The sequence below is a fragment of the Oncorhynchus mykiss genome, chromosome 27 (assembly GCF_013265735.2).
Source record: "Oncorhynchus mykiss isolate Arlee chromosome 27, USDA_OmykA_1.1, whole genome shotgun sequence".
In the NCBI taxonomy this organism is placed as follows: domain Eukaryota; kingdom Metazoa; phylum Chordata; class Actinopteri; order Salmoniformes; family Salmonidae; genus Oncorhynchus; species Oncorhynchus mykiss.
Genome location: NC_048591.1, coordinates 12,875,287 through 12,893,420, shown reverse-complemented (window position 1 = coordinate 12,893,420; position 18,134 = coordinate 12,875,287). Strand labels below are relative to the sequence as shown.

The following is an 18,134-nucleotide window of genomic DNA, read 5'->3' as shown; positions in this document are numbered from 1 at the left end:
TCTCTCTGCAGCAGGACGGTTCCTATGTTTAGCTGCAGCTAGCTAGCGAATCCTAGCTTTAAATGCCTCAGGCGTCTGCCATCTGTGCGCTCGCCACCGCCATATATCTAATTTATGGCTGGACTGAATGTGTAATGTAGTCCTATGTATGCATAATATATCACGTGATCATATGTCAGAGGTGTGTGTAGTAGATGTTAAGTCTCGCTCCCATCAGGTTTGACTGGGCTGATGAAGAGCTCAGATGTTTCTTAGACCTGGTTAAAAGATCGAAATGCAGGCAGAATGCCAGATGTCTCATTAGGCAAATTTGATTGGGTTTCTAATTTAAAATTCTGAATGAGGCGCTTCCATATGTATGAATGTATAGGAGGGCACGTGTGCGTGCGTTCATTTGCAAATGAGTATGTATATATTACAGTAGGTCCGTGTGTGCGCGCTTGTTTGTGTGTCTTTGTCTATGTTAGAGGTACCATGTGTCTGTAATACATGTGTTTGTATAAATAAGGACCTGTCTGCTCCACTGTTCACTCTTTAGCATCAAATATTCTACTGTGCAGATGTCTATAATGCTGTCGTTGCCGTTTGCCGCCATACAGCATTCTAATGCATGGTCAAATAATGTAGATTCAAATAATATAATGACAAGTTAAAATCAGAGTATATATTACACACCAACAGTCATTTCGTTATAGCTGTTATTTCAGGCATCTCAACACATTTCTCTCCCTTTCTCAACATCCTTATGCTTACGAGCTCCACTGTTATCATGCTTGACTCCTACTGCAACCAAGACAGAAAAGGTGTGGTACTGCAACCTAGTGGTCAACATGTAAAATACATCAAGTGTTCTAACCATGCAGCCAGCCTGCTGATGGCCTAGCCTCCATCATTTGCCCCAAATGGACCATTTAATTGGCCCCACTGAGAGTCATTTCTCTAAGGAATTACAATGAAAATATTACAAACGTCACAATTTGCAACACTCGTGGGAAATATCTTCTACAATCATTTGAAAGCACATATTTCAAATTACCCAAATTCAGCCTAGTCAGACCATTATCTTCATGCCTTATTGGGTGTATTTCAATGCAACTGAAACCAGGAATTGTAAAATAAATGTTTTGCTCAACAAGTTTACATTACAATATGTTTGCCGGCTAAGTGCTTGCAGGCAAAGCCCAGGGTTCTAGACAGACTGGCTCCTCTGGGTCATCAGTCTACCACTGGCAGCCCAGTCCACTCTGACCTCTGCTGACCTATCTGTGTGTCTGTCTGGTCATCTAGCTCCACTGACCTGGCACAGAGTTCCTCATGGAGACTAGCCTGCCCTTCCTCACTCTCTAAACCCTCTACAACACACCTCCATGGTCTGACCCCTCCCTCCCAGTCCACCTCACTCCCTGCTGGATGTCCGTCCAACTCTTCTACTGTAATCGGTTTCTCCTTCCGAGGCGAGGCCTGGAGTTGTGCAGCTGGGGATCCTTGGCCCTCTGCTCTGCTGCCCTCTTCCTCCCTCACTGCTACCACCACCTCTGAGATTATGTGCAGTGCCTTGGCCACAACACTAGAGGGCGCCGGTGGGGCGTCAGTTACACTTCCTGTGCCAGTTTCCATCTCTGCGTAACTGGAGTTTTCCCTGCCCTTCTCACTGTGCCCAGGTCTCCGGAGGGTCCTCCGATTCGTGCTGCGTCGTGACTGGTTGCAGTGCAGGGTGCGCCTGCGATGCCATTGGCTCAGCGATTGCTGGGCCTCGGTGCTGAGCTGGCGCGTGACAAGACGAGGGCGGAAGCTGCTGATGTAGAAAAGAGAAGCATACAGGGACGTCAGGTAGTAACCTCCTGCAGAATAGAGAGACAAGAGACATAAGGTAGAGAAACAGAGACAGAAAGGGGGTTACTATAAGGTGTATGTGTCCATGTACACATACAGTACCAGTCAAAAGGTTGGACACACCTACTCATTCAAGGGTTTTTCTTTATTTTTTTACTATTTTCTACATTGTAGAATAATAGTGAAGACATCAAAACAATGAAATAATACATGTGGAATCATGTAGTAACCAAAAAAGTGTTAAACAATAAATGTATTTTACATTTGAGATTCTTCAAAAGTAGCCACCCTTTGCCTTGATGACAGCTTTGCACGCTCTTGGCATTCTCTCAACCAGCTTCATGAGGTAGTCACCTGGAAAGCATTTTAATTAACAGGTGTGGCTTGTTAAAAGTTAATTTGTGGAATTTCTTTCCTTAATGCTTTTGAGCCAATCAGTTGTGTTGTGACAAGGTAGGTGTGGTATACAGAAGATAGTCCTATTTGGTAAAAGACCAAATAAGCAAAGAGAAACAACAGTCCATCATTACTTTAAGACATAAAGGTCAGTCAATGCGGAACATTTCAAGAACTTTTAAAGTTTCTTCAAGTGCAGTCGCAAAAACTATCAAGTGCTATGATGAAACTGGCTCTCATAAGGACCACCACAGGAAAGGAAGACCCAGAGTTACCTCTGCTGCAGAGGATAAGTTCATTGGAGTTACCAGCCTCAGAAATTGCAGCCCACATAAATGCTTCACAGAGTTCAAGTAACAGACACATCTCAACATCAACTGTTCAGAGGAGACTGCTTGCATCAGGCCTTCATGGTCGAATTGCTGCAAAGAAACCACTACTAATGGACACCAATAAGAAGAAGAGACTTGCTTGGGACAAGAAACACAAGCAATGGACATTCGACCGGTGGAAATCTGTCCTTTGGTCTGATGAGTCCAAATTTGAGATTTTTGGTTCCAACCGCCGTGTCTTTGTGAGACGCAGAGTAGGTGAACGGATGATCTCCACCGTGAAGCATGGAGGAGGACGTGTGAGGGTGCTTTGCTGGTGGCTACTTTGAAGAATTTCAAATCTAAAATAAATGTTTATTTGTTTAACACTTTTTCGGTTACTACATGATTCCATATGCGTTATTTCAAAGTTTTGATGTCTTCACTATTATTAGAAAAATAGTCAAATGTAGAATGTAGAAAATTGTAAAAATAAAAAACCCTTGAATGAGTAGGTTTGTCCAAACTTTTGACTGGTACTGTACATGTTTCTGTGGGTCTGCATGATACGTCTGTATAATTCATACCCTCTCCCTGCAGCTGTGTGGGGTCCAGTAGCTCCATCATGTAGTTAGTGTCCAGCTGCAGAGTGACCACATCACTACGCAGAAGCACCCAGGTCAGACACGGCAGGAAGTCATCAGCCCCATACACCACTCCTGAGACAGAGGGGAGGAGGGAGTCAAAGGTCAAAGAACTCCAAACATTGTCCTTAATAGAGAGAAATACCCTAACCAACTCTATTCATACACATACTGAGGCTGAGCAGGTCTTCCCTGCACCACCCACCTGGGTTGGCATTGGCCGTCATGCTGTGGTAGATGGTCTTGCAGACCTTGAGCAGGATATGGACCTTCCTGCTGGGGGAGTAAGACTGGTGCATGGCTGACCACCTCTGCTGGATCTTCTCCAGGGTGACAGGGTCAGGGACCCCCGCCCCAGGTGTCCCTTCCAGCTCCTCCACCCCCCGGCCCTCCAGGAGCCGCTGGTTCTCCCTCAGCTTCCGCAGGCTACCGTCATGGTCCCAACAGCTCTGGAGGCAGGTGTACAGGTGGGCGCTCACAGGCTTTAGGGCCACCTTGTGTAGGGAGAGCTCCAGTATGGCATCTAATGTAGATAGAGGACAGAGATAATGGAGGATAAGGAGAGACTGAGGTGTTAGAAACCAATTCTGGAAAATTATGTAGTTGGAGTATTTGTCCGTTTTGGCTTTGTAGTGCATCCTGAACTAAAGCTGAACCGTTTTTTTGTATAATAGTAGTGATATTCTGTTTTCGAACACTAATTTGTTAATGGATGGACTCACCCAGCTCCCCATCGGGTGTGTCTGCCATACTGTCTATGAGGATGTGTATCTCAGGACAGTCCAGCAGTGTCTCTCTCAGGGCAGTGAGAGCCGTACGCACCTCCTGAAGCAGGTCCGCACCTGTCATTCCAGGGATAAACCCCGCCCCCAGGGTCATCTCAACGAATCCCATCACTGCCTCGGCAAACACACCGCCCCTCCGCTTGCTGAGCTCCTGCACCCGCTTGGTCATCCTCTTCTGTGGACACCCCAGCCCACCAATGGCCAGGCCCACAGCCGAGAGGCGGTGTTTCACCTTGTCGGCCAAACGATGCGAGGGGTGGGGGGAGTGGGAAGGGGAGGTGACCGACTCCGGCTCCTCCTCCATGCTGCTAATTGACAGCGAGTCCATCTCCAGGGAGGGGGGGCGGAGGAGGGAGGGGGGTGGCGGTTTGGAGAGCCATACCCTGTCCTCAACCCAGGACACTCTGTGAGGGGACTGAGGGGCAGGGCTGAACAGGGGCTTGGGGTCTGAGGGGGGCCTGGTAGTGCGGTCCTGGGTCCAGGTTCTGTCGAGTGACTCAATGGAAGCCTCCCTACTGGGCCTCCTCAGAACCACCCCTCCTGTTGGGGTGGGGGGAGACGGGGTAGCCTGGACTACAGGAGACAATGGAGATAAGGAGACAAGACCAAACATGTCAGTTAGTCGTTGGTTGATTTTGGTTTTGGCATAATGGCTCTGATTTCTCATTAGCTCCTACAGTGAGAAGGATCATTCATGCGGTGACATTTTCCCACAGACAGGATGGACAAGGATAATAAAACAAGGTCCAATGCAGCCATTTTTGTTTATCTCAATATCAAATCATTTCAGCTCTTACATCATTTTCACAATTTTATTATTCCAACCTCATAGTGTGGAAATAAATATAAATCATAGGTAAATCATGTTTTTAAACCACACTGGGCCTTTAACAGCAAAATCACTTTACCTGGATTATCAGACCTGGAGCTGTAGGACTCCTGCTCCATTGAGATAGCTCTCTTAGTAAGAAGGCCCGACCCTGACCAAGGTCTTGTTGTACTCAGTCGTCTCTCACGCCTATAATTCGCTGGCCGATTAACTCGCTGTGGGCTGGTTGGTTGATGGGTCAGCCAGTCATCGCCATGCTCATGGAGATAGAGTGGGTTGATGATGCACAGAGCACCATTGGCTGCTGTCAGCTATTGAACAGAAGACAGTTGAGAGGGAGCTTGACTGTATATTTAAAAGGCATGAACCACATGAGGATCTTTCAGAAAATTAAAAATGATCATTGGAGAATGATTTGAATTTGATACAATACAATGGTTTATGGTTTCAGTATTAAAGGCCAAATAAATACAAATAAATACCTTACTATATTAGTTTTGCATTAAAATGGTCAAAAAGAAACAAAAAATATTTTTTTAGCAAAACAATCTTTCTCAATCAAGAATTTTGCTAGGTCTGTCTGGGAGAGGTCTGAGTGGGGAGGGGAAGGGCACCAAAGCAGAGGAGGGGGCTAATGAGAGAGAGGTTATTGACAGAGAGGTGTGGTACTCCCTTTGTCATTGGTGTATTACACCTTATTCCGCCTGGTGTGGTCACCTGGCAAGCCAAAACTCCACCCATGCATCCTGTATATGGGAGCCAGCAACTACCAGGAAATAACACTAACCACGTTTCCTTCCACAGTTTTTATGTGAGTAAAGTCATACCGTATAAAAAAAAGTAATGACAGCTTTGATGGAAACAGGAAGTTTCAGCATATTTTTTAAAATGCAGACAGATCATTTGTTTGTTTGACATGGTGGGATCTTTTTGTGTCTGTAAAATTAATTATTTGAGAAATTGCGGTGAAAATGCCTTTATGTGCATATATTGATATAATAACCATAATATTGAAGTAAAATCACACAATGATATGGTATGGGGTCCTCCTACTATGATTGGGGAAACCATGCAGTTTGTTAGGCTACACATTAAATATATTATGATGAGCCTCCTGAGCAGTGGTCTAAGGCACTATCGCAGTGCTTGAGGTATCACTACAGACCCAGGATCGGTTTGGCCGGGGGGGGGGGGGGCTTTACTTGGCTCATTGCCTTCTAGCGACTCCTTGTGGCGGGCCTGGCACCTGCTCGACACATTGGTGCAGCTGGCTTCCGGATTAAGCGGGCGGGAGTTAAGAAGAGCGGTTAGGACGCATGACTCGACTTTCGTCTCTTCCGAGCCCGTTGGGAAGTTGCAGCGATGAGACAAGATAGTAATTTGATCGCAATTGGATATCACGAAATTAGGGAGAAAAAGGGGGTAAAAAAATAAATAATAATAAGTTATGATAAACTTCACAGGGTGGTGAAAGTGCATTGTGATGTTAATGCTCCTTTCCAATAAATATCAAGGGTCTTATTCTGGTGACATGATGATCGATACTTGACTGCCATTTGATAAATACAATTATTCTTGCTCTTATCCATAATAATCTCATCATGTAAAGTAGTCTATCCTCACTGTATCTGTGAGCTGTTGGCTAGAACACGTGCCAAGACCAGAGTAGTCACATTTGCTATTTAACACAGAACTTTTTGTGACAAAACTATCAGTAGACTTGAAAATGCAATGGAAGCACATTGAACTTCAATTTTTGTTCTGTACTTGAAAACTTAAGTGAAAATGTACATTTTGTGTGCACTATGTCATCACGCACTGATTTATATCCACAACAACTATCCACAACAACATCTATCCACACAACAACAAGTTTGGTGGAAAAACAGCACTGGTGGGAAAATGTGCATATTTACTTTATGCAGATTCTAGAATATTCTCTAATTGGAAGGAAACCTAGCTACTGGTATAATTACAGTGTTAGATTCTTCAGTTGTACAATATGATATCAAAACACAATAAAAACGTAATTTCGACTGCCCTGGGCCTTTAAAACCTACAGTGGGGAGAACAATTATTTGATACACTGCAGATTTTGCAGGTTTTCCTACTTACAAAGCATGTAGAGGTCTGTAATTGGAAACAAAGGTTTCTTTACCAAATATTAAGTTCTGCTTTTCTGATGTATCAAATACTTATGTCATGCAATAAAATGCAAATGAATTACTTAAAAATCATACAATGTGATTTTCTGGATTTTTGTTTTAGATTCCATCTCTCACAGTTGAAGTGTACCTATGATAAAAAAAAAATACAGACCTCTACATGCTTTGTAAGTAGGAAAACCTGCAAAATCGGAGGTGTATCAAATACTTGTTCTCCCCACTGTATATAGATTTGAAAAAGGACATACAATATTCAAATGTAAGATACAACTCTTTGAATGAAGAGCAAAAGGCCCTGTGACGTCAGTCTGAACTGAGGTACACTGCATCTCATCTATGATGCTGAGAGTGACAATTGACTGGGTAACATTACAAAGCACTAGGAGAACCCAAAGCAGACATCAGCTTTTCTGTGTGAACCACATGTCAAACCATGGCAACACATCCGCTAGAGTGGGTCTCCAACTACATGTCATGTTAAAGCAGAATATAAGACAGTGAATAGGTCCCAACCTTTATAGACATGTTATGAAATTATGAATGCAACTGATTACCTGTATGGTGCACATGGCAGTACCAGGAACCCTCTGAGTCATGTGATCAGTCTGGAGGTCAGAGGTGGGACACAGCCAGGATTCTATATACAAACAGGCACACAAAAAGAGAGGGAGGAAAATAGATCAAACATTAGAATGAGAGAAGAGGAGAAGGTAGTTGTCAAGAGGAGTAAGAGGAGGTAGAGTAAAAGGAGGAGCACATAGAGGACAAGACGTTTGATATGAAGTGACTAGGATGGATGACAAGGAGATAGTTGTGCAGAAGGAGTGAAAGGAAGATGATAAGTGGAAGAGAGCGTAGGTGAGGAAGAGGAGAGATGGAGAGGGTGAATTCAGACTTACTGGGACCCAGCTGGGACAGACTGTTGGACTGTGGCTGATCTGTTAGACTGTAGAGCCACGGAGGGATGAACAGACACACTGGCAACACGTCCCTGGGAGAGACAGAGAGATTAATGAAATACATCAGATGCATAACTGAGAAATACTGTAGTTAGTATACAGTATATTGCGTAGGTTGTTGTAACTCACCTGCTCATAGAGTAGAACACCACTAACTGGGCCAGATCAGAGAACCCTAAAAATGACTGAGATAGCTGATAAGCTGAGAAAGAAGAACAGAGAGTTTATTATAAGGCATACAACAAATTTGAGATAAACTTTTTTTTAAACAGGGTCACATATGAATGTTGAGGTTCTGGTCAATACAAAATGCATGTCTGTCTTGCCTACCTGCACCAGTGCGATGTATGGGGTTGTCTCTGACATGTCCACTCTCTCCTCCAGTGGCCACACACAGCAGGACGGGCTGGGAGGCAGAGTCCCTCAACACCAGGAAGCTCTGTGAAAGGAGAGAGAGAGGTGACGAGAAGCCTCATTACACTGTGTCTGGATGTTAGGAAACTTTGACTGTGCAGAGCAGCTTCACAGAAAAGGACAAGATGGATTTTTCTGTGGAACAGTCATTCAAGGCCTAGAGAAGTGAGCAAGCCAGGCTAACCTCACACCAACGCTAACTAAGTGGCAGAGAATGTGCAAGCACAAATAACACACACATATTCAAATACATGTACGCACCAAAAACTCACAGCGAAATAAGTGAGCATGCGCACACACACACACGCAATAGACCTACAGACACACTGCAGGAAGTGGGTTTGACGAACAGTGTGTTCAGGAATAGATGACTGACTGTGATAGCGAAAGACACATTGGTATGTTCACTTTGAGTCAAGTCAAAAACAAACTATAGGTATCAGCAGTTTGATGCAAGGCAAACTATATTTAATATCAAGTCCTTTAAATATCGACGCATATCGTCAACTAAACCTGTGGAAGAGAAATGAACTTTGTTCACTTCATCATTACAATGACTAGATAGTGCCTTCACAAAGTATTCATACCCCTTGACTTATTCAACACTGTTGTGTTACAGCCTGAATTCAACATGGACTATAGATATTTATAAACTGGGTGGTTTGAGCCCTGAATGTTGATTGGCTGACAGCCATGGTATATCAGACTGTATGCCACAGGTATGACAAAACACTTATTTTTACTGCTACAATTATGTTGGTAACCAGTTTATAATAGCAATAAGGCACCTCGGGGGGTTGTGGTATATGGCCAATATACCATGGCTAATGGCTGTGTCCAGGCACTCCGTGTTGCGTCATGCGTAAGAACAGCCCTTAGCCGTGGTATATTGGCCATATACCACACCCCTCGTGCCGTATTGCTTAAATAGATTCTCCCCCATATACACACAATACCCCATAATGACATGTGAAAACATGTTAAAAAATATTTTTGCACATTTATTGAAAATGAAATATTAAAGTATTCCATTTACATAAGTATTCACACCCCTGAGTCAATACTTTGTAGAAGCACCTTTGGCAGCGATAACAACTGTGAGTCTTTCTGGGTAAGCCTCTAAGAGCTTTCCACACTGGGATTGTGCAACATTTGCCCATTATTATTTTCAAAATTCTTCAAGCTCTGTCAAATTGGTTGTTGATTATTGCTAGACAACCATTTTTAAGTCTTGCCGTAGATTTTCTAATTAGACTTCAATCAAAACTGTAACTCGTCCACTCAGGAACAATTGATGTCTTCTTGGTAAACAACTCCAGTATAGATTTGGCCTTGTGTTTTAGGTTATTGTCCTGCTGAAAGGTGAATTCATCTCCCAGTGACTGATCAAAAGTAGGCTGAACCAGGTTTCCCTCTAGTATTTTGCCCGTGCTTAGCTCCATTCCGTTTCTTTTTTTATTCTGAAAAACTCATCAGACCTTAACGATTACAAGCATACCCATAACATGATGCAGCCATCACTATGCTTGGAAATATGGAGAGTGCTACTCAGTAATATGTTGTGTTGGATTTGCCCCAAACATAACACTTTTTTTTCAGGACAAAGTGAATTGCTTTGTCACATGTTTTGCAGTATTACTTTAGTGCTTTGTAGCAAACAGGATGCATGTTTTTGAATACTTTTCACTGTCATTTAGGTTACTTTTGTGGAGTAACTGCAATGTTGTTGTTCCATCCTCAGTTTTCTCCTATCACAACCATTAAACTCTGTAACTGTTTTAAAGTCACCATTGGCCTCATGGTGAAATCCCTGAGCCGTTTCCTTCCTCTACGGCAAGTGAGTTAGGAAGTAGACCTGTATCTTTGTAGTGACTAGGTGTATTGATACACCACCCAAAGTTTAATTAATAACTTCACCATGCTCAAAGGGATATTCAATGTCTGCTTTTTTATTTTTTACCCATCTACCAATAGGTGCCCTTCTTTGCGAGGGCACCTCCCTAGTCTTTGTGGTTGAATCTATGTTTGAAATTACATGTAATTGTGTGTGTGGGGTACAGAGATGAGGTAGTCATTCAAAAAGCATGTTAAACACTATTATTGCACACACAGTGAGTTCATGCAACTTATTAAGTGACTTGTAAAGAAAATGTTTACTCCTAAACTTATTTAGGCCATATCAAAGGGGTTGAATACATATTGACTCAAGACATTTCAGCGCTTATGTAAAAATGTCAAAAAATATAATTCCACTATGACACTATGGGGTATTGTGTGAAGGCCAGTGACAAAACATCTCAATTTAATCCGTTTTAAATTCAGGCTGTAACACAACAGCATTTCGAAAAAGTCAAGAATAACATGTAAGTGTTGCTCTTTCTTACAGTGATACTACCTATCCACATGGAAAATGTGTTGGGGGAAAAAACATTGCTAAAGTGCTTTTCTTATCCCACCAATTCAACCTAAACCCTGACATACAGTCATTTTTACAGTGTAATCGGATGCTGTATCCAGATACTGGATCACCATTGTCTCACCGTACTCACTTGTCTCAGAGGCTGGTCTTGTTGAGAAAGGGTCCTTAAAATAGCTGGGGTTCTTTAGCAAACCGAAAATACTTTCTGCAACGATCAACTTCTACGCCACTACTTAGTCTGCTCCTCTTTCTTTCAGTCCATCTGTGTCTCTCCTCTCTTACTCTCTCACACATGCAGCACTTCTGCATTCATTTGCTTTTATGCAAAGTAAGGAGAACTACAAGTGCAACTCGACATGCTGTAAGTGCCTGCTTCCATTTCGTCTGTAATATCGCAGCCTGTCCACATGCCAACCTAATGTACCAAGGTGACCTGGAGACTAGGCCTACGGGCCTGAATACAGAGGTCAACCATGAGGTCAGATAGTAGATAGTGGCATGGACCTACACAGTGTGTCCCCGTCCCAAATGGCAGAGCCATATGGGCCCTGGTCAAAAGTAGTGCACTAGATATGGTATAGGGTGCCATTTGGGACAGACACATACTGTGTAGGTCCATGCCACTATCTACTATCTGACCTCATGGTTGAGGGTGGTGGGGGGGAACTCACCCCAGCAGGCCGGCCCCAGAGGGCAGCATGGGCACCGTCTCTATCCCAGGGGCCCCCAGGGGCCCAGGCGTCCTGACACAGTCGCAACCTGTCCAGCAGAGTCAGGGGCCTCCTTGAAACTTTCTCTGTCCTCACCGTGCCACTCACACCTCTAGAGATAATGGCACAACAGGGGGTAATTACAGGCACCATAATATGCTGTTACAGCATACAGGGGCGGTTTACCAGCCTAGTTCTGGACTAAAAAACAAGTAAGATGTAAAATGCCTTTCAATCCAGGACGACGTTTAATCAGTGTCCTGGAAACCGCCAGAGCTTGTATAAAACGGAGATCTATACCCCGAGTAGGTCCCTAATAACGATCCATGGGGTGGAGAAAAGATCCTCACCTGTGAGAGTCATCCTTCTCATCCTGATCTTCCAATCCCCTCATCATCCCAGACTAGAGGACACCACAGAAACATAGTGTACAAAATGTTTAGTGTATGCTAACCGCAAATAGATTAAGATTAAATCCAATATATCAACATTAAAGATTTTTTTTAAAGAACATGAGAGAAAAATGACCATTTGAAAAAGTTATTCTGGAATAGAAGAGTGATAACATCCTTCTTCAACACACATTTAAAGGGATAGTTCACCCAAAATACATTATTTTGACATTAAAAAGGGTTACTTACTGTTAATAGGCCCTATATGGCTGTTTTCAAAGTAGCTGTGACTTTATGTGGCTTCCCTTCAGCCAGACAGAAACTCCACAGATCTCTTCATGTTCTAACCTTGTGCCAACAGATTGTCCTTTCACATTCTAACTACGTTGCTCAACAATTTATCTTATTGATGAAAAATGACAGGGTAAAAAAAAATCCTAATGCAGACTTCGTACCTTAGCGAGATAGTATTTCGCTGTTCCGTCAGAAGCATGTATTGTGTCGATGCTTTTACCTGCCTCTACCACACTCGACTACACACCTTGACATTTGATGTTGCACTTTCACTTGCTCACAAGTTCTCAACTTATTTTGTGTTTTCTCATTCTCTCCTCCTCCATCTCCCACCCCCCTCATGTGGTTAACCTTGCTAACACATTTAACATAGAAAGAAATGAGTCTGCTTAGCCTTTTTTCCTCAAGACCTGAATAATACTGATCTCTCTCTCTCTTTTACTCACAGACAAATCTGTGTGTTGCACTTTATAGAGGTGAAAACACAGACAAAAATGGATTCACAGACACTGCCATTTAAAAGCTGAGTCAGGGAAGTGGTGTGAGTATGGAGGGTGAGATGGTGAATAAAAGATGGGATTCTAAGTGTAAGTGTGCAACAGTATTTTCTGTTCAACTAATGGCTACAATACACTACATAGAAATAAACAACGCATGCACCCTGTCACAGACAACATCAATTGTACCAATCAACATCAGTTGCACCAGCTGGGTTTGAGGTCAATGCTTAAATGTACTGTATGTGTATGAAAAATACCAAATTCAGAGGGAGACTGACACTTTATTTTGTGTTTTTACTTGTTGTATCACACGCAATCTTTTAGAAAGCATCGAGTTGCATTTGGTCAACACCAGAGATGTACTGCGACATCATCTCACACCACTGTGGTAACTTCCTGCTGCATCATTTGTGCTGAAATAGAAACCGTCCTACACCAACAGCTACAGGAAGTAGAGAAACTAAATGTCACAGGTACGCTTAATAGATTAAAACATATTGTTAAAAATAATTATATTGAAACAATTGATAGAAACAAGGAGCACAAAAAGCAATGTCATGAAAAACAAATCCATAATTATAATTGCTTATAAATAGTAAGTCATAAAATGCTATATTATACTTTTCCCCCATTTTATTTACAGTAGTTGTGTCACTGCATCAGTGGATGCATCAGATATTCATCATCTTTGTTACCCTGCCATGCCCTCTACACTTTGTCATTTCAGTCTAAAATCATCAACTATATGACTCAACAGAGCTAGTTGGCATGCTGACAGCTCAGTGCCTGTAGTTCTCTCCCTCAGAAGGAAACGTATGCTCATTTTAGTGTGTATTGCTATAAACTCCATCTGTGGGAACTGTCAAAAGACAGACCAATACACACAGTAGGAGTCAGGAGGTGGGTTTATGTCAAACAGAGGTTGGAGAGGAGAGAGAAGTTAGTAAAGTGCAAACTAAAGGGAGAAAATCCAAAACAGACAGGAGAGCACAGTCCTGGTTAATGTATGGAACTCTGCTTCCAGACTGAAGCCAAGTGATGGGTTGGAGCCGGCCGGCCAGTCTCATTAGTTATTCTACCTCCGCCTCCCCTGACTCCGCCTTCCCTGACTCCGCCTTCCCTGACTCCGCCTTCCCTGACTCCGCCTTCCCTGCAGCTCCAGAGCTCTGATTTGTCCGTTCCTCTTCGGCTTTGCTGTTAATCTTCTCATGCTCCCGTTTCACCATCTCTTCCAGCTCCGCCTTGGAGAAAGAGAGATAATGGAGGGAGGGAGAGTGGGAGTGCGAGAATGGTGAGCGAAAAAGAGAGAGAGAAAAAAAAGACTACTTTAAGGTTTCAAGAACTTTCATCGAACTCAACAATCTCTGTCTCACTCTTATCACGAATGGGTCCATAGAATATGGGTATTTACTAAGCATGTACAGTATATTTACCTTCCATCCCAGTAGCTCAGCAAGTGCCAAGCATCCATCATCACATGTACTAATATGAGCCACATCCCTGAGAGAGACAAATCATAACCAATGAATATTCATCAGCAAAACCTCCAACACCATCTCCACCATCATCATTATCACTGTAGTTCAAGTGAAAGTGATAGCTTCTCGCCTGTATGCTTTCGCTGAGTCAAAGTCCATCCCTCCGCCAATGCTTATAATCCCTAATAGAGGATCTGCCTACAGGGAGACGCAGACAGAAAGATATACACGTTAACATACAGAGGTGGATAGAGGAAGGAAAGTCTAATGCAAATCCAGAGGGACAGAGGACTTACACCGCCTGCTTTCTCCAGGTTAATGAGCAGTCTAGGGCAGCTGTTTGAAACCCTGCAAACACAAACATGTATTCCATCACACACCATTTATGAGCTTGTTGATGCTTGAGTACATGGTTGAAGAGAACACATGTTGAAACGCAACACTATACCAATATAGTAGTCTATCAGATAACATTATAATCATGGTTCTGTGAAGAGTCAGACAGAAAGACTCACCTGCCAACCAGAGCAGCAAAGGGCTGAACCTGCAGGGAGGTCCCCATTATAATCAGCAGATCACAGCGAGGAAAGTCCTGGAGGAGAATAGAAACAGGAGACGACGGTAACAGGAACCAGTACTGTGCCTTTCATTATGGTTCATCACTTCATTATGGGTGTACACACCCTAATATGCACATTCATGGAAAAGACAGAGGCACAAACTCTAAGTAGTCTATCAAGTCAACACCCAGACCACACTCACCATGGCCATTGAGGTGAAGAACCTCTTCGGTAGATTCTCACCAAAGAAAACAATGTCTGAAAATGGAGAACAAGGAGAAATACAGTCTTTTACAAAGAAAGTGTAATAAACAGGTATGAACTTTGAACTAAAAGGAACTGAAAAGGGAGAGAGCATATTCAAGTAAGGAGGGATAAGAAGTAAAAGGAAATGACAACGCAGTCACTCACCTGGTTTAACCAGATTGCTGCACTTGTCACATTTGGGGATGTCATCCGAGAAGATTTTCTCTGCAGGTCAGAGGTAAACAAGATTAGAATTCAACAATTATTTGAATAGCACCAACGCTCCTTTTAAATGACAACTTAATTAGCATATCCATGTAAATGAGTGTCTGCCTAGGTGGTATAACAGCGTTTTGTTAAACCACCCCAGTTAGATATTACCGTACCACATACACTAACCTTTCATCCAGTCCAAGTCGTACTCTTTGCGGCACATAAAGCTGACACAGTGTGAGGTGTAGAAGGTGCCGTGGGCTTCAATCAGGTCCTCTCCCTCCAGTCCTGCTACACGTTCCAGGGTGTCAATATTCTGCACAGGCAGAAATGGAGGGGTTGATGACACTTCAATAACACTTCAATACAGGCTGTAGGTGACTAACTCAGACACAGAACAAAGGATATGAAAGAATACCGAACCTGTGAGTAGCAGCGTTTGAGTAGCCCTTTGTCCTTCAGCAACTTGATGAAGTAGTGACATACTGTGGGCTTAACATACAACAACACTGCTGTTAGTGATACCTAAAAATAAACAGGCACAATGCACAATTCAGGAAATAAAGTTAAGAAAATGAAAGGCCAGAAAATAAGCTAGATCCTACCTTGAATTGTCCTGGGTACAGCTCCCTGGCCAGGGCAAAGAAGGGCTCAGGGTGTTTCTGATATAGAAAGAGGTACATCTTGAGTGGTGATAGCAGCAAATAACAAAATAATCTGCGCAGATCTTTAGTGTAGCAAGCTAATTACTTTCTTAAGCCAAAAGAATCCGACAGAACGTTTCAGACCTTAAAGTAGTCTATCTGGAAGATAGCCTCAGGGTATGGCAAGTTGTACTTCTGCAGGTTAGCATAGAGCCCTGTGTCTGGGGAGCGGAAGTCAGGGATCCCAGCCGCTGAGGGGGACAGAGGGGCAGTGTCATCATCACAAAAGTGGTGGATACATTATACACACAATTTAGAGGGAAATCTATTTGTATTTAGGCTAAGTGTCTTATTTGTCCAACAAAACAGGTCTAGACTAATTATGTTATGCTCAGCCCACGGTTATGCAAGAGGGGGAGTTACTCACATGTAGAGATCCCTGCACCCACCATACAGATTATGTTTTTGCCTGTGGAGGATAGAGGAGCAGAGAGAATCCTTTAACTTCCTGGATTGTACCATTTGTTAACCAATGAAGCAGTATCACATAGTCAGTTGTAGTTGTAGTAACATACTTAAATATTGGTATGTTTTTCAGCAAGCAAATTATATGGCCTCAGGCTAGACAGATGATGTTATTCCTAATACAGTCTATTTTCTTGTGTTGACTAATGGCACATTTATACTAGGCCTAGATGACAGATGCACTGCTTGCTGGGCTACATAGTCATCAACCCCTACATGAAATGTGTACACGCTGGGTTAGAGATTAATAATAGACTCACATTTGCCACTCTGTATGTAACTGGCCACCCCCTCAAGAGTCAGCTCATCCAAAACCTTCTCTCCAGATATGCCCAAGGTTTTAGAGAAGAGATTGCGCAGGAAATCCACTGTACGAAATAAACAAATAATTATTCTGATGAAAATATGAGACTTTGGTGTTGACAGCAAAAACTTGAGGTTTTTGACACTTACTCTCTGTGTCCCCTGATGCCTCGCCGTCGTCACTGCTATCGTCTGACTGCTCCTAGCAGAAATCAAGAGGAAACTCGGTGTAAACATGGAAACATTAGTTTGATCAAGAACATTACAATTATAATCCTTGTTTGGTTTTATGCACATCATAAGAAGCTGTGCATTGTATTGCATGCCAATACAGTGTCAGTGTGTCAACATGTCAATGGATGCAGAATACAGTCTACGATTGGTGACAAGTCATGACAGGTTCTCTACTAACCGTGTGCCTGACAAACTAGCCATGACAACTAGCTACTAGCTAGTTATTGGCTAACGTTAGCCAGCCAGGTATCCATCCATAGGGCAAGGCATGTACACACACTGACAACTCCTAACCACAAGATGTAGTATTTCTTGCCTCTGGTTCAGGGGTGTTCTCCTCGACCTCTTCTCTGTTAGAAGCTTCTGGAAAAATACGAAACAAATCCATGTCATGTTGCTATTTACAAGTAGCTAACCACAATGCTGAACGCTTTAGTTAGCTAGCTTTACCTAGGCAGCTAGCTAGCAATGTAGCTAGCTACATTAGCTAGCTGGCTGGCTGGCTGGCTGGCTGGCTGGCTGCACTTAATTTTCGAGCAAAGGCCAGTCCAAGACGAAAAAAGGTATACCTGGTACATCAGACATTTATCCGTCTAGACTAATCCAACACAGATGTGTATGCTATTGTGTGTGTTGCTCCCGTATGTTTAACTTAACTTGCTAAATATGCAGGTTGATTCGTACAGTTGCGATATGATTGTTGTTGTCCGTCGCGAATTAATTCCGTGTTGCTAACTTCCGCATAAGAAATATTCCAACAATAAACAAGCACATGCGCACGCGTTGGCCTACTTTTGCAGATCGCGGTTGGATTTATATATTAGCCGAGCTGTTTTGTATCGTGCAAGTAAAACACAATCGGTTACATTGTCATCATTTAGCAAAAATAAGCTAATAATATCACTGAGATGACTCAATATGGTTATATGTACCTGCAGAAGTAGTTTAAGCATGAACTCATGAGCAGCAATGTTTTGTTACAGTATGATTGCAACAGTATATAATGTAGTTAATACATAATTACCTCAATCTATAAAATATGTTAATCTCTTTGTTTACCTCTTGAATGGTTATTCCTATTATTCAACTTCACCTTTAAGGTCTCCTCTCCACTCTTCAGTCTCAAAGGATTATAGGATTTACATCCCTCACTTATAGTTAATAAGATTCACACACGTTTTAAAATGCTAACCATAACATCTGTCCATTTGGTTTTCTGTGTCTGCTCCATAAATGTCTGTATTGATCCAGATGCACAACACGAAGCATACTTTACAAAT

At 42.7% G+C, this 18,134-nt stretch overlaps 2 protein-coding genes across 5 annotated transcripts; both read right to left on the bottom strand.

Annotated features, from left to right (window-relative positions):
- Positions 1 to 811: 811 nt before the first annotated feature.
- Positions 812 to 12,786, bottom strand: rinl (Ras and Rab interactor-like). 3 transcript variants are annotated; one of them, XM_021587649.2, is made up of 12 exons: positions 12,107 to 12,786; positions 11,816 to 11,868; positions 11,427 to 11,577; positions 8,253 to 8,361; positions 8,052 to 8,124; positions 7,863 to 7,954; positions 7,518 to 7,600; positions 4,878 to 5,109; positions 3,907 to 4,542; positions 3,390 to 3,707; positions 3,128 to 3,259; positions 812 to 1,841 (listed from the first exon to the last, which is right to left on the bottom strand). In XM_021587649.2, the coding sequence occupies exons 2-12, from the start codon at positions 11,860 to 11,862 to the stop codon at positions 1,216 to 1,218; spliced, it is 2,499 nt and encodes an 832-aa protein (XP_021443324.2). In that variant the 5' UTR covers positions 11,863 to 11,868; positions 12,107 to 12,786; the 3' UTR covers positions 812 to 1,215. The 3 variants fall into 3 exon arrangements, with proteins under 3 accessions (XP_021443324.2, XP_021443326.2, XP_021443325.2); XM_021587651.2 differs by lacking the exon at positions 11,427 to 11,577; XM_021587650.2 differs by lacking the exons at positions 11,427 to 11,577; positions 11,816 to 11,868; positions 12,107 to 12,786 and adding an exon at positions 10,886 to 11,179.
- A 126-nt stretch (positions 12,787 to 12,912) lies between these two features.
- On the bottom strand, positions 12,913 to 17,620 carry sirt2 (sirtuin 2 (silent mating type information regulation 2, homolog) 2 (S. cerevisiae)). 2 transcript variants are annotated; one of them, XM_021587653.2, is made up of 16 exons: positions 17,424 to 17,620; positions 17,171 to 17,214; positions 16,771 to 16,822; positions 16,578 to 16,685; positions 16,220 to 16,261; positions 15,937 to 16,043; positions 15,754 to 15,810; positions 15,572 to 15,640; positions 15,335 to 15,464; positions 15,101 to 15,160; positions 14,892 to 14,947; positions 14,645 to 14,721; positions 14,426 to 14,477; positions 14,260 to 14,327; positions 14,085 to 14,151; positions 12,913 to 13,892 (listed from the first exon to the last, which is right to left on the bottom strand). In XM_021587653.2, the coding sequence occupies exons 1-16, from the start codon at positions 17,437 to 17,439 to the stop codon at positions 13,722 to 13,724; spliced, it is 1,176 nt and encodes a 391-aa protein (XP_021443328.2). In that variant the 5' UTR covers positions 17,440 to 17,620; the 3' UTR covers positions 12,913 to 13,721. The 2 variants fall into 2 exon arrangements, with proteins under 2 accessions (XP_021443328.2, XP_021443327.2); XM_021587652.2 differs by having other exon boundaries at positions 17,171 to 17,217; positions 17,424 to 17,619.
- Between the last annotated feature and the right edge of the window lie 514 nt (positions 17,621 to 18,134).

Bases quoted from the DNA above. Each gene is read 5' to 3' on its own strand.
- rinl (XM_021587649.2), bottom strand. From the start codon at position 11,862: ATGATGAGGGGATTGGAAGATCAGGATGAGAAGGATGACTCTCACAG. The intron at 8,362-11,426 runs GTGAGTTCCCCC...CTCCTTTCACAG, and splicing joins TCTGGGGCCGGCCTGCTGGG to AGCTTCCTGGTGTTGAGGGA. The intron at 8,125-8,252 runs GTAGGCAAGACA...CTTCTTTCTCAG, and splicing joins CATACATCGCACTGGTGCAG to CTTATCAGCTATCTCAGTCA.
- sirt2 (XM_021587652.2), bottom strand. The intron at 16,044-16,219 runs GTGAGTAACTCC...TGTCCCCCTCAG, and splicing joins GGGTGCAGGGATCTCTACAT to CGGCTGGGATCCCTGACTTC. The intron at 15,811-15,936 runs GTCTGAAACGTT...TTTCTATATCAG, and splicing joins TCCAGATAGACTACTTTAAG to AAACACCCTGAGCCCTTCTT.